The 12,489-nt window shown below is 46.0% G+C and overlaps 1 protein-coding gene across 1 annotated transcript; it reads left to right on the top strand.

Annotated features, from left to right (window-relative positions):
- Positions 1 to 7,956: 7,956 nt before the first annotated feature.
- On the top strand, positions 7,957 to 12,078 carry LOC122535492 (peroxisome biogenesis factor 2). The gene has a single exon (XM_043667073.1). It carries the CDS (start codon positions 9,560 to 9,562, stop codon positions 10,403 to 10,405), a length of 846 nt encoding a protein of 281 aa, XP_043523008.1. The 5' UTR covers positions 7,957 to 9,559; the 3' UTR covers positions 10,406 to 12,078.
- Positions 12,079 to 12,489: the final 411 nt, after the last annotated feature.

Genomic DNA, 12,489 nt, shown 5'->3' with positions numbered 1-12,489 from the left:
TAAGTGGCTAGAGGTTAACCATTTGCGCTGGCAACTGATTGCGGACCATAACGAGCGACCGAAACCGTACACAATAATTCGTCGCTTTCTTTTTGAACTCGTCGATATCATATGACATCACTGGATCGAAATTATTGAGAAGTAATAAATCTGTTATTCGTTTTGCCTATTCTGTTTTGTTAAATATACTTGGAACTGGAAAAATATTACAATTTTGGAACAAAAAAATTCTCGACGTGGTACGTCATTTGGTGCAGCGCAAGTTAAGAACGTTTTAGCGACAGAATGAAATCAAAGAATCTTGGAAACTAGTTTTCCCAGTCTCTTGATCTTGAGGGTGGAAAAGAAGAAAAATACGCTGTTCAAGCTTCCTGAAAAATTATTTAAATGTATATGATGAGGAGAAGCCTTTCAACTACGACACGGTGTCAGAATCGGTTTGCTAAATCTCACCGCTGATGAGTATATATCGAATCGTTCTTGGTACTGTCTTTTGTCGAAAAATAAGAACACTTTTCGAACATTGAAAAATGGCAACAGAAAATCAAACAAAATGACCAATATATTAAATGGTTAATATATTAATAATTATTAGTTTTTGTTTCTCGTGAAAAATTCGCCTTTCATTCATATATAAAAAAAAAAAGAAAAAAAAACGCAGTTACTTTTCGGCCAATCAAATAGCTACGTGATTTGTTTTTTTTCCAACTCAGTGATAAATCAATTGCTTCTGCTTTGATCTCTTATATGATAATCATATGTAATGTATAATATTTATTAATAACAATATATATGATATAAATCGTATATACAATAAATCATATAATATGATACCAGCAAAATTTAAATACTTTTTTTTTGGAAGTACCAAATGTATCAATGAATCAAGTGAGGAGTTGGTCTAAGACGGAGAGCCTCGACTAGGCAACTTGGGGACACAAGGAATGAACCCTTTCGTAAACGAAGAGTAAAGCTATCCAGCCCGCCATAATTATTTAAATTGACAAGTACATCAAGGGCTCTTCTTCCGTTGTACCCTCGTGTGCGAACAGATCTACCAATCTAAGCGTTGCTCGTGCGCATTCCATCAAGAGTATGCATCGTTTGCATCCGGCAACACAAAAAACTACCTACACAGACATGTAAAAATAGAAGACATTATATTGACATAAGTCTTCGGCTCATATCAAGTCTATTAAGATCTGACTCTGTTAACAGTTTGTGACGAATGTATTGTTATTTAAAATTTCGTTTCCTCGAGGATATCTCTTTCTCCTCGTTTGTATCTTACTTCTTTGTACCCAATACAGAGAGAGCCTTAAGAATCTCTAATAAGTTTAATAATAATAAGACAGTAATAGTAATAATAACAAGACAAAACATATTACAAACTTGAGTACGTACATACTTTAGACTAAATTAAAAATCAAACACAATCGAAATACCAACAATAATAATAGTAATAAAGATAGAGAAATAACAGCAATAATAACAAGACAGGACTTGTTACATACATGCAAAAACTTAAATTAAAAATTAAACGCTGAAAATCAAACACGATCAGGCGATAGCTGAAAATACCGAGCCACCTTACGCTCATGAGAATTCCAATGAAGTATTACCGAGAACGACTGGACGCGCGTTCGGAAACGAGCAAATGGAAACGAGCGTTTTTCTGGGAAAAACCGCGGCGAGAATCCCCGGCGACGTATCGTTTCAACGCTACGTCTTGCCGACACGCGGCAAGAATCTCTAACAGAACGAAATTTCGTATTAGCGATTCCGATCACAACCTAGCATCGCGAACTCGCCTCGCGAACCGGCAAATTTCATTGAACATGGTTTGCGCCGGTGTGAATAATAACCAAACCGCGATGGAACGTGTCCATTCCTCTTTTGTCGTGCACTCGTTCATTAATGTTTTTCAAGCTTACGTTCACAATGTTTCGTATATGGGATGACAGCCGAATATCTCCGAGTACAGCGAGTATTTAACCACTTGCGCTGGCAACTGATTGCGGACCATAACGAGCGACCGAATACCGTACACAATAATTCGTCGCTTTCTTTTTGAACTCGTCGGTATGACATCACTGGATAGAAATTCTTGAGAGGTAATAAGTTTATTATTCGTTTTGCCTGGATTATACTTAAATATACTCAAGACTGTGAGAATATTGCAATTTTGGAGCAAAAAGTTTTCAACGTGCACGTCATTCCAGCGCAAGAGGTTAAACCCGTAGATCTTACGTCTATTAGAGGGTTTAACCACTTGCGCTGGCAATTGATTGCGGACCATAACGAGCGACCAAACCGTACACAACAATTCGTCGCTTTCTTTTTAACCTCGTCGGTATGATATCACTGGATAGAAATTCTTGAAAAGTAATAAGTTTATTATTCGTTCTGCTTGGATTATACTTAAATATACTTAAGACTGTGAGAATATTGCAATTTTGGGGCAAAAAGTTTTCAACGTGCACGTCATTCCAGCGCAAGAGGTTAAACCCGTAGATCTTACGTCTATTAGAGGGTTTAACCACTTGCGCTGGCAATTGATTGCGGACCATAACGAGCGACCAAACCGTACACAACAATTCGTCGCTTTCTTTTTAACCTCGTCGGTATGATATCACTGGATAGAAATTCTTGAAAAGTAATAAGTTTATTATTCGTTCTGCTTGGATTATACTTAAATATACTTAAGACTGTGAGAATATTGCAATTTTGGGGCAAAAAGTTTTCAACGTGCACGTCATTCCAGCGCAAGAGGTTAAACCCGTAGATCTTACGTCTATTAGAGGGTTTAACCACTTGCGCTGGCAATTGATTGCGGACCATAACGAGCGACCGAATACCGTACACAATAATTCGTCGCTTTCCTTTTGAACTCGTCGGTATAAAATATCACCGGATAGAAATTATTGAGAAGTGATAAATTTATTATTTGTTTCGCCCATGTATGTTGGTTTAAAACTGAGAAAATACCGCAATTCTGGGGCAAAAAATTCTCGACGTGCGTAGCGCCAAGAGGTTAATTTCCTGGGGACGATCTAGGATTGGGAAAAACCCCTAGTGATGTGAGTAAACGTGAATTTATCGAAGGTGCAAAGGGACAAAGGTTTGGTTAACTGAATTCAACGAGGAGAGTTTAAAGGAGACGAAAAACTCCAGGGTAAGACGTATGCTTTCACCCTCCGTGGACGTGACTCCGATGAATTTGTCGAAATCGCGTGCTACGCGAGAAATACGCGAGGAAAGTGCAATTAGACAGCCTGGAACAAGTTCTGGCCAACAAGAGTAAAACGACGAATTCTCCGAAGCGCGGCGCTTCGTTATTTAGATCAGAGGTGGCTAACTGGCGGCCCGCGAGCCCTTGCCCCCACTACTTTCCTGATGGCCCCCTCCACTGCATTGAAATGTCCTCGCCGTGCACCGAGCCCCGGCTCTTTCAGTCTGTTGATTTTCCTACCAAGCAAGTGCTCTGATCTAGATAAACACTTTCCGAATTCGTCGCCGAAAGATTCTTTTTACTCTCTTCTTTACTGTTTAAGAGTTTTTTTTGAAAATAAATTTCGTTTTACGCGAATGAAAATCGTCAGTACAAAAGAAAAATATTCGAAAGAAAAGCTGTTCTATAAGTCATAGAAATATACATATTTCTTTCGCATAGGTTAACAAAAAAAGAAAAAAGAGAATAATGATATTTCAGAAAGCAAAAGTAAATTTTATTCTCGCCGCTTGAAACATTCGCAAGTTCGACTATTTCAATTTTTTTGCATGATTTGTTCTCAAACTTTGCTGATACTCGCGGCAACATTTCTAGAAATCTTGTCGAAATCTTAAAGCTCGTTTGTCTCAGTGTCCACGATGTATTTTCTGGCGTGAACCACGATGTCGCGTAAACAGTGTTATCGTTTACCGCGTAAATGGAAGCAACGGGTGTAGAACCGAAGATCGTGAAAGGTAGTAATCCCTGTCGAAAGAGACACATAGCGGAAACATGCGGTTGAACGCGAGCATAACCGTGTCACGAGTAAATTTGTCAGCGAGCAAATCAGTTATTTGAATCAAAGACATCCGACAAAGACACCAATGCCAACAGCGGTTGACATTCAGCGGTTGAAGCCCAACAGCTAACAAAGCTAACTTCCTGCTTCTCCCATTTCGAGGCGGAATCGAGTTGGGGCTAACGGCATTAGCGAGATTGGCGAGTGGCTGGAAACTCGCGTAATTGAGCTACCCCTTCACAGATGGCGATACACCCGGCTTGCTATAATAACTTTCGTTTTGTTCGGCATCGGTAAAGAAGATTGCCCTGAAACGATCATCTTCAGATCGAGAACGCTCAGACTGCGGATCAGACAGAATTTCCCAAAGAGCTTCGATAAAAAAGATAAAGATATCTTTCCGTATCATGATCTTCATCTTCATTGATTTCTTCTTCGTGAGTAGAGGAATGAGAAGCAATGGGGAGAAAAGGAGAAGAAAGGAGCGGAGAAGATCCGCGAACGCGTGCGAGCTCGTTCGGTGGACTGTTCCGGGAGGGTGAATGCCGTCGGCGAGAGGCATTCTGAGAAGGTAGAGGCGCGGAGGTGAAAGTAGCAGCGCCTAGAGCCGACAGCCAGGAGGGTGAAGGTGGGTCGACCGAGAGAGCAACGGAGCGGTGGATCGGCAGGAACGGCGGCGGCGGCGGTGGCGGCGGCGGCCGAGAGCGGGAGGACGGAGAAAGCGAGAGGGTTCGGGACGGTGGATGACGTTGGTCGGGGGTGAAGAAGGAAGGGAAATCGCAACGACGATCAATACTTCGCCACGCCTCGCGCCACCACCTATCCCGCCGCCGGTGCGAAGCACTGACTTTCCCGAACCGTTTCGGTCTCTCGGTCAAGAATGGAGAATACCGTTCTCGATATATATATATCTCTCGCGAGTCGCGACTCGCTTTCTGCCAACCCTCCAAAGTTCTACGCGAGCTTCGCGATTCGGATCGCATCGATCGTCCTCGCGTGGCGTTCTCCTCCTCGCCCACACGCCACGCGAGGAGCTACCGATTTTACCCGGAGCTTATCGCTATCGATCATCTATCGCTCGTCACAGATACTTTTCTACTTGGTGGCTACGTTTTTTGGACGACCACTCCAAACTACTCCCACGTTTTCCTCCTCCGTTTCCTCGCTTCGCTCCGGGAGAGCTCCGCGAAATCGGGACAAACGATCGCGTATGCGGACGAAACGGTTAGGAAGCGGCTAGGTACACATGACCTCGTTCCGCGGGGTCACGACACACCGGGGTGTGTGTGTGTGTGTATGTGTGCGAAAACACGAGATGGCAGCACGCTCCGCTCAAACAAAAACTTTTCGCTGTTTCTTCCTTTTTTGCTCTTTTTTTTTTTTCTTTCTTTCTTTCATTTCCACGCTTAGATCCACGTTATCGCGAGAAACGTTGATCGCCAGATCGGAGACGCCAACGCACAATGTTTGCGATAGGTCGCGGCACCGTTTATCAGCATACATCGGTAGTGTGCTCGTAAAAAGTGTTGGCAAAAGTGTTGGTAAACGAAACTCGCGGGTGCTTCGAGAACAGGGAATCGAGCGTAATACATACGTGTCTATAATACGATCGCTACAAACGTGACACGCAGCGCGCGTCGACAATTCAGCTCGAAATTTAGAGAACACGAGGAACGACTGACAGATTTTAAACGGTAGAAGGGGAAACAAACACGATTTACCCCTCCCTCCACAGGCGTTTCGATTCCTAATACGATTTTCTCCTCCGACTCGGAGGTCCACTCGATTTTTCAAACGAACGAAATATCGAGAGATATCGAGAGAGATCACTCTGCGTCGTATCGAAGCAAGCCGCGCACGTGGTCGACTCGACACCACGTCTCGTCGATAGAATTGCAAAAGATCTCTCTTCTTTCGTGAAGAGAAAACGGTGTGGCGAATTAATAAAACCACGGCAAGTCGGTGAGTTATCTATTTCTAAAATTCAGCCGAGGCGACGCGCGCGCGCGCGTGTGTGTGTGTGTGTGTGTGTGTGTGTGTGTGTGTGTGTGTGTGTCGAAGCAGCGGCGACAGGCTGATTTAGGCGTACAGATAGATAACCGCGACAACGCAACAATGGTGAAAATCTTGCAAGAGCGAACCGTTCCGCGTCAACGATCTCCGGTTCGTAAATTAAGGTCACAGCCGAGACCGCGGCAACAGAGGGACGAAAATATCGTTGAATTCGATTCGATATCAATAGAGAAAGCGGCGACGCGGAAAGACGTCAGATTTATCTCTGGAAATTGCGCCGAAACGGCGAGCGTGTCGCGTATTGAACGTCGCACCGGCGTGACCGATCAACATTGTAACAGATACTGTCTCTTAAAAAGAAAAAAAAAAGAGAGAGAGCGAAAAGAAAAAAAGAGAAAAAAGAAAACTGTCCACTTTTTCTCGATTAGCCATCGACACGAGGGCGGGAGAAAAGTTGATGAAGAACGCAACTGTTTGTATTTTATCGAAAGAGAAAACGTACGTGTAAACATACAGGTGCCCTCCTGCGTTCGAGACACGAATGAATTATTATTTCAAGCGAGAGAAGATTCCGATACGCGCGTTGCTCGAAAACTTTTTCAACGCCACGCCCACCTTCTGTCGTTCACGCGGTGCGCGATGTTTGGAAAATCGGTCTCGTTCGCGATTACAAGCACGATACACGAAACAAGATGAGACGACGATGAGTTGCGTTTCTCAGAGTCTTGGCTCCTTGTTCGCTAGTCAGGTAACGCGTGTGCGGCACGTGTAGCTTCACGCGTAAACAGGGTGTACACGCGTTGTTCTTCTCTGTTGGAATGTCGTGAATCGTGGCACACGCGCGAAACGAAAAGTTCAGAACGAAAACCGACAAAACGTGTGGAGAAAAGCGCGAGCACGGTGCAACGTGGAACGAATTCTGTTTCGAAACGGGCAGAACCCGGCGAAACAGAAATTTCCAAAGTTAACAATACATCCCGAATAATTATAGTAAATGGTAAAATAGAAATTCAATTTATTCTAATTTCTAAATTTCTCAATGAAATTAAAGTTAAATGTACGGAAATAAAATTTGATGATAGACGAATTGATTGTGTTCGAGGTCGAATTAATTAATCCAATTGATTCAATTACTATAAAATGTATAAGAGATTCAGGACTAACAATTGGTGTTTTAAAAAATTACCGCGAGGTGATCGCGAAGGAATCGGTGAAGAAAAGGTGAACGACTCGTCACGCGTGAGTCAGGTGCGAAATACGTACAACAGAATTTCGACGTGTCGTTCGCGAGCAGAGGAGAATCTACACAGGAGAGGCACGAAATTCGTTCGAGAAGATCCGGGGCGGAACTGACACCGTCGCCTCCTGATTGCGTCACGTTCGACGTTCGCGATCGGTGGTTGCGAACAAGTGGCCGGGCACGAAAATAACGCGTGCGACGCGGCTAATGCGCTTTAGGGCATCGACGAGAGGTTAGGGTTTGGAGCGTCGTAAGATGTTAGGGGAATCGGTCGGTCCTCTCCTCTACCGAGAGAAGATCGGCGAGGACGAAGAGAGAACGAACGAACGAACGAACGAACGAACGAACATGGATGCCAGAAAATCGGGGAAAACTCGAGAACAGAAACGCGATGTAAACGCGGTGTACGGAGAGGAGAGGTAAACGAAGCAAGAAAGAGAGAACGAAAGATGGAGAAAGAGAAAGAAAAAGGGGAGAAAGAGGGGGAAAAGGGAGCGGAAGGTCGGATCGGAGGTTAACCTGTCAGTTGACGGATCGATGGTTCGAGCGAAGGTGATGAGTTGCAAAGTGCGACGAGTGAAAGCGACGGAAAAAAAAAAGAGGAAGAGAAAAGAAAACCGAACGTTACATAACGATTGAAAATTCACTCACCTCTGGTGGTGATGGTGATGGTGATGATGATGGTGATGGTGACGATGACGACGACGACGATGGTGGTGGTGGTTGTGGTGGTGGTGGTGGATGCGTGGCAGCCGAGTACGGTAGTGGCAATCGGCGACCGCGCCGCTAATCGCTGCGAGTTCACCGAGTTCACCAGTCTGCCGCACCAGAAAACCTTAGAATTTATCACGTAAACATGATCGGATAACTTTGATAGGACGGGTGAGGAAGGAGCTCACTCTCGAGGCACCAACACTCGATGACGTCATTCCACCAGCGGCAACATGGAGCCCGAAACGCGATAGGACGCGGGCTCGAGAGACACGGGCGAGTTGTCTCCCCTCCACCCTCCCGAGCTAACCTCAAATATCGCTCGCGTTGTATACTCGCGGATATACTCGCGAACCCTTCGATCACCACCGGCTGACAACGACCGACTCCTCGTACACCGACACCGAGGACACCGATGCACTGACACACAGCGAACACCGACACTGAGTCACACCGACACACAGACACACCTCTCCTCTCTTCTCTTCTCTTCTCTTCTCTTTTATTCTATTCTATTCTATTCTATTCTATTCTATTCTCTCAACCGCTGCTCCGTGTATTCTTCTCGACGTACTCGTACGCGCGCTCTCTTTCCTCTTTTCCTCTCTTTCTCGTCTCGCGTGTATGAGTCGGGAGGCTCCGCTGCGAGATAGACACACCGCCGTCCACGACTAGAATCCGCTTCGGTCCGCTCCTTTTTCCACGTGATTTCCGAGAGGCCGCTAACAGAGGGCAGTCGCGTGCGCGCGCGCCCCCCACGACCGCGATTCCTTCACTGCGGGAAACCGGAGAGATTCGAAATCGAAGCTGTGTGTGCGCCGCGCCGCGTCGCGTCGCGCTGCTGCTGCCGCTGCCGCTGCTGCCTCCGCCGCACTTCCTCTATAGGACGTCGACGAACCGGCCGAGCAGACCCGACGCGTCGAGTCGTGCCGCGTCGTCACGACTCGTCACCGATCGTGCCCGGTCGTGTCTCCTCGCGTCCCGTCGTGTCGCGTCGTGCCGCGTCGCGTTGCTTCGACAACGCCACCGAGTCGTCCTACTTTTCCTAACCTCGCTCCTCTCTCTCGTTCGTCGCTCGTTTTCTCTCTTCACGCGCGCGACACCAGTCTTTCTCACCTACGATTTCCAAGTATCCTCCGGTGTCTCTGGATTATCGTGTCGTGTTTCGACGCCGTGTTTTCTCAACCTCTCTGCATCTGTGTACGAGCGATCGTATCGGCTCTCTTTCTAACTCTCTCTCTCTCTCTCTTTCTCTCTCTTGTGTCGAGACGTCCGAGCCTCCGTGATCACCGACCAACACAACAAGCGAAACGTCCGACTCGACTGTGACCGTGCCGTACGTAGCGGGCTTACGCGGATCGACTCGTTCGCCCACTTTGCTCTCTGAACGCGAGCGCGCGCGCGCGTGCTCGAGCGCCCGACCACGCGATCGCGCCGCGACGAAAATAATCGCTTCCTCGATCGACCGTCGGCCACGACCTTGCGCCATTCCGCGTCGCGCGACGCGTCACGTTCGGACTCGCGTTCGCCCCGCAACGCAACAACAATCCTCCCAAGAAGTGAAGTATCGAATACTCGCCGGAGGATGCCTGCGTCGTCGTACGTCTCCCGAATCAATCAGATCGACGCGGTACAGCTGGACGAGGAGATCTACAAGGTGCTGAGGAATCAAGCGGGGGAGATCGGCAAGTATCTGCCGGCGGGTAAGATCGATCGATGGCAGCCGGAGATCGACGCGATCCTCAAATATTTCATATGGAATTACTCGCTGCGTCGTGGCGAGTCAACCTTTGGCCAACAGCTGCTTAACCTGAGCTACGCAAACATCACGCGGGCAAAGTCCGTTCTCTACCTGATCGCGACGATCGCGCCGGCGTACGTGCGAGACAAACTCTTCCCCGGCGCGAGTCAACGTCTCGCGGTCTTGCTCGATCGTGTCGCGCACCTCGCCAGGCTCCTCGAGTTCGTCAACTTGTTGATCTTCCTTCATCGGGGCACGCAGCCTCGCGTTGTCGAGTACGCGCTCGGGATCGCGAGCTCCTCCACGACCACCCACAAACCGAGGAACATCGGCTACTCGTACATGACGAGGGAGCTGCTGTGGCACGGCCTGATGGAACTGTTCACCACCGGCCTGCCCATGGTTAACTTCCACTACCTGAAACACGCGGCGAGGAGGCTGTTCCGGCGGACGACGTCGCCGAAACTGCAGCGCACTTCCCCGGTCATGAACTCGTCCACCAAGTGCGCCTACTGCGAGGACACGCCGATTCTGCCGTCGCACGCCGGCTGTCGGCACGTCTTTTGCTATTACTGCCTCAACGCTCACTTCACCGCGATGGACGAGTTTCACTGTCCGGAGTGCGGCATGCGACTCTCCTCCACCAGGATGAAAACTTACAAAGCGGATGCCTCGAGCGCGGCGTCTTGACCTTCTCCAACCTGTATATATATATATATATATATCCAGCATGATGTTCTACTACTGTACACGCTTGCTCGTTTTTTCTCTGGTTTTATTAAAAATAGCCATACAAAATTTCCTCGACTCTCGTGTTTTCATCTCGTACAACTCGGTTTCTCCATCGATACGCGGTACAATAGCTTGTATACTCGAATATTATCGTATAAAAATAACGCACCATCTTGTTCTTCGTTTCTTACACGCACGCGTTACATGCACATGTTGTCATTGATTCCGTTGGTATAACTCATTCGAAATAACTCGAATTCCTTTCGTCCACTCGATTTCGTTCTCCTCGATTCAGTTGCAAGCTCTAATCTTCGGAATGTTCGCTCTTTCTTTACGATTGCGCGAGCACGGCGATCCGATTCGATTGGCAAAATATATTGGAGGGCTACTCGGTTGCAATCCAAAGTATACTACGATCAAAAATGTATCGTTTCGTTATTCCCCCTGCACCTGATCACCCGAGATATATTTCTATAATTGTAGTATATCAACGAAATTACCCCAAGGTATCCCTCCCTGAATGCTAAATTCCTTAATCGTTGCAAAGGTTGCAAGGTACAAGGTTGCAATTTCACCGGTGGTCGAAAGAAACGCGAGATCGTGTCGGTAAATCATCGGCGAAATTAAAACACACCCAGCGTCTCGAAACACGATATATTACAATTCACTCATTCCCTGAACCGTCTTTCACTGCTGAGAAACGTTTGACAATGCACGATCAAACGTTTGCGCTTAATTAATATTCCGTTTCTCTTAATGAAAGTTTAATCGAAATATACACATCGCGAAGATATCGGCAGTACGTCGCATCGCGCGTGAAAGCATGCTCCAAAAAGGCATGCCCGGTCAATCGAACGATTAGCACGCTGGTTAGTCACTTTATCTATGTCTCTCGGTCTTTCTCTTCTCCTTCGCGAATCTTTCTCGTCTGCGTTTCGCTACGTTTCACCCGCTGTCCTTTTGGTTTCCGCGCGAATGGAACAGGAGACGGAAGAAGAATCGTTCAGCTTCCAGAGGAGAGAAAGAGAAAGAGAAAATTTGCCGCGCGCAACGTCAACGAGAAAGAAGACAGGAAATAGGACGAGCGTTTTCAACTCGGATCGTGCCGTAACGTAATATGCGTTGTCCTTACCTACTAGCTACTCTTCTCTTCTTCTTCTCTTTTTCCACTTGCTTAAACTCTAAAGTAATTCTAAATTCCGCTCGATCAGCCAAATACACATAATTTACATATATACATACGCGTTTTAGATAGGAACATCGAAGAACAGCGTGACATATTTACCTTAAAAAAAAAAATAATAATAATAATAATAATGATAATAATGAAGAAAGTAATCGAGCAAGTCCACTGATCGATCGTGTAAATATTTCCGGCAGGCGCGAGAATAGGAAAAACTAGAGACACGATTGAAGGAATCCTCACGGTCATCGATCAAGCTTTATCGATCGATGTCGCTTTCGTCAAAGTCGCTGCCGCGGAAACAAAATCATAATAATAATTTTCATTATCTGGTCGGTGTGCAACGAAGAAAAACCCAAATTTCCAATCGAATGGGAGTAATTCCGTTTATCAAAAAAAAAAAAAATATATATATATATGTATAATATATGTATACGATTTTAACGTTCAATACAGTTACGAGAAACGGGGACGATCGGGTACAGTCTTGTTACATCACACACATACGCGCGCGCATACGCTCGCGCGCATAAAAACACGTAGTATATAATTACTTCTCGATCATTTTCCTCAAGCATGCGACCGTGCCGCACCAAAAAACAAGAATAATTTATGCTTAAAAAGACTTCGCAAAAGACTTAGTCAAGAACTTTTTTTAACGATAAAATCGTTCGACTCCGTTAGGCATTCTCGATAAGTATTCGCCGAGGCGATATTCCGAAATTTTTTTTCTTTTTTTTTTTTTTTTTTTTTTTTCGTTTTCTTGACGATAAAGGGTAATCGCTGGCCGCATCGACAAATCGATCCATTCGCTTAGATCGCGAACTGATATTTTTTTTTTCTTTTTCTTTTTTTTTTT

This window comes from Frieseomelitta varia, unplaced genomic scaffold (genome assembly GCF_011392965.1).
Source record: "Frieseomelitta varia isolate USP_RPSP 00005682 unplaced genomic scaffold, Fvar_1.2 scaffold_729, whole genome shotgun sequence".
NCBI lineage: Eukaryota > Metazoa > Arthropoda > Insecta > Hymenoptera > Apidae > Frieseomelitta > Frieseomelitta varia.
Note: the sequence above shows the minus strand (reverse complement) of the source record. Positions and strands in the feature narration are given on the sequence as shown.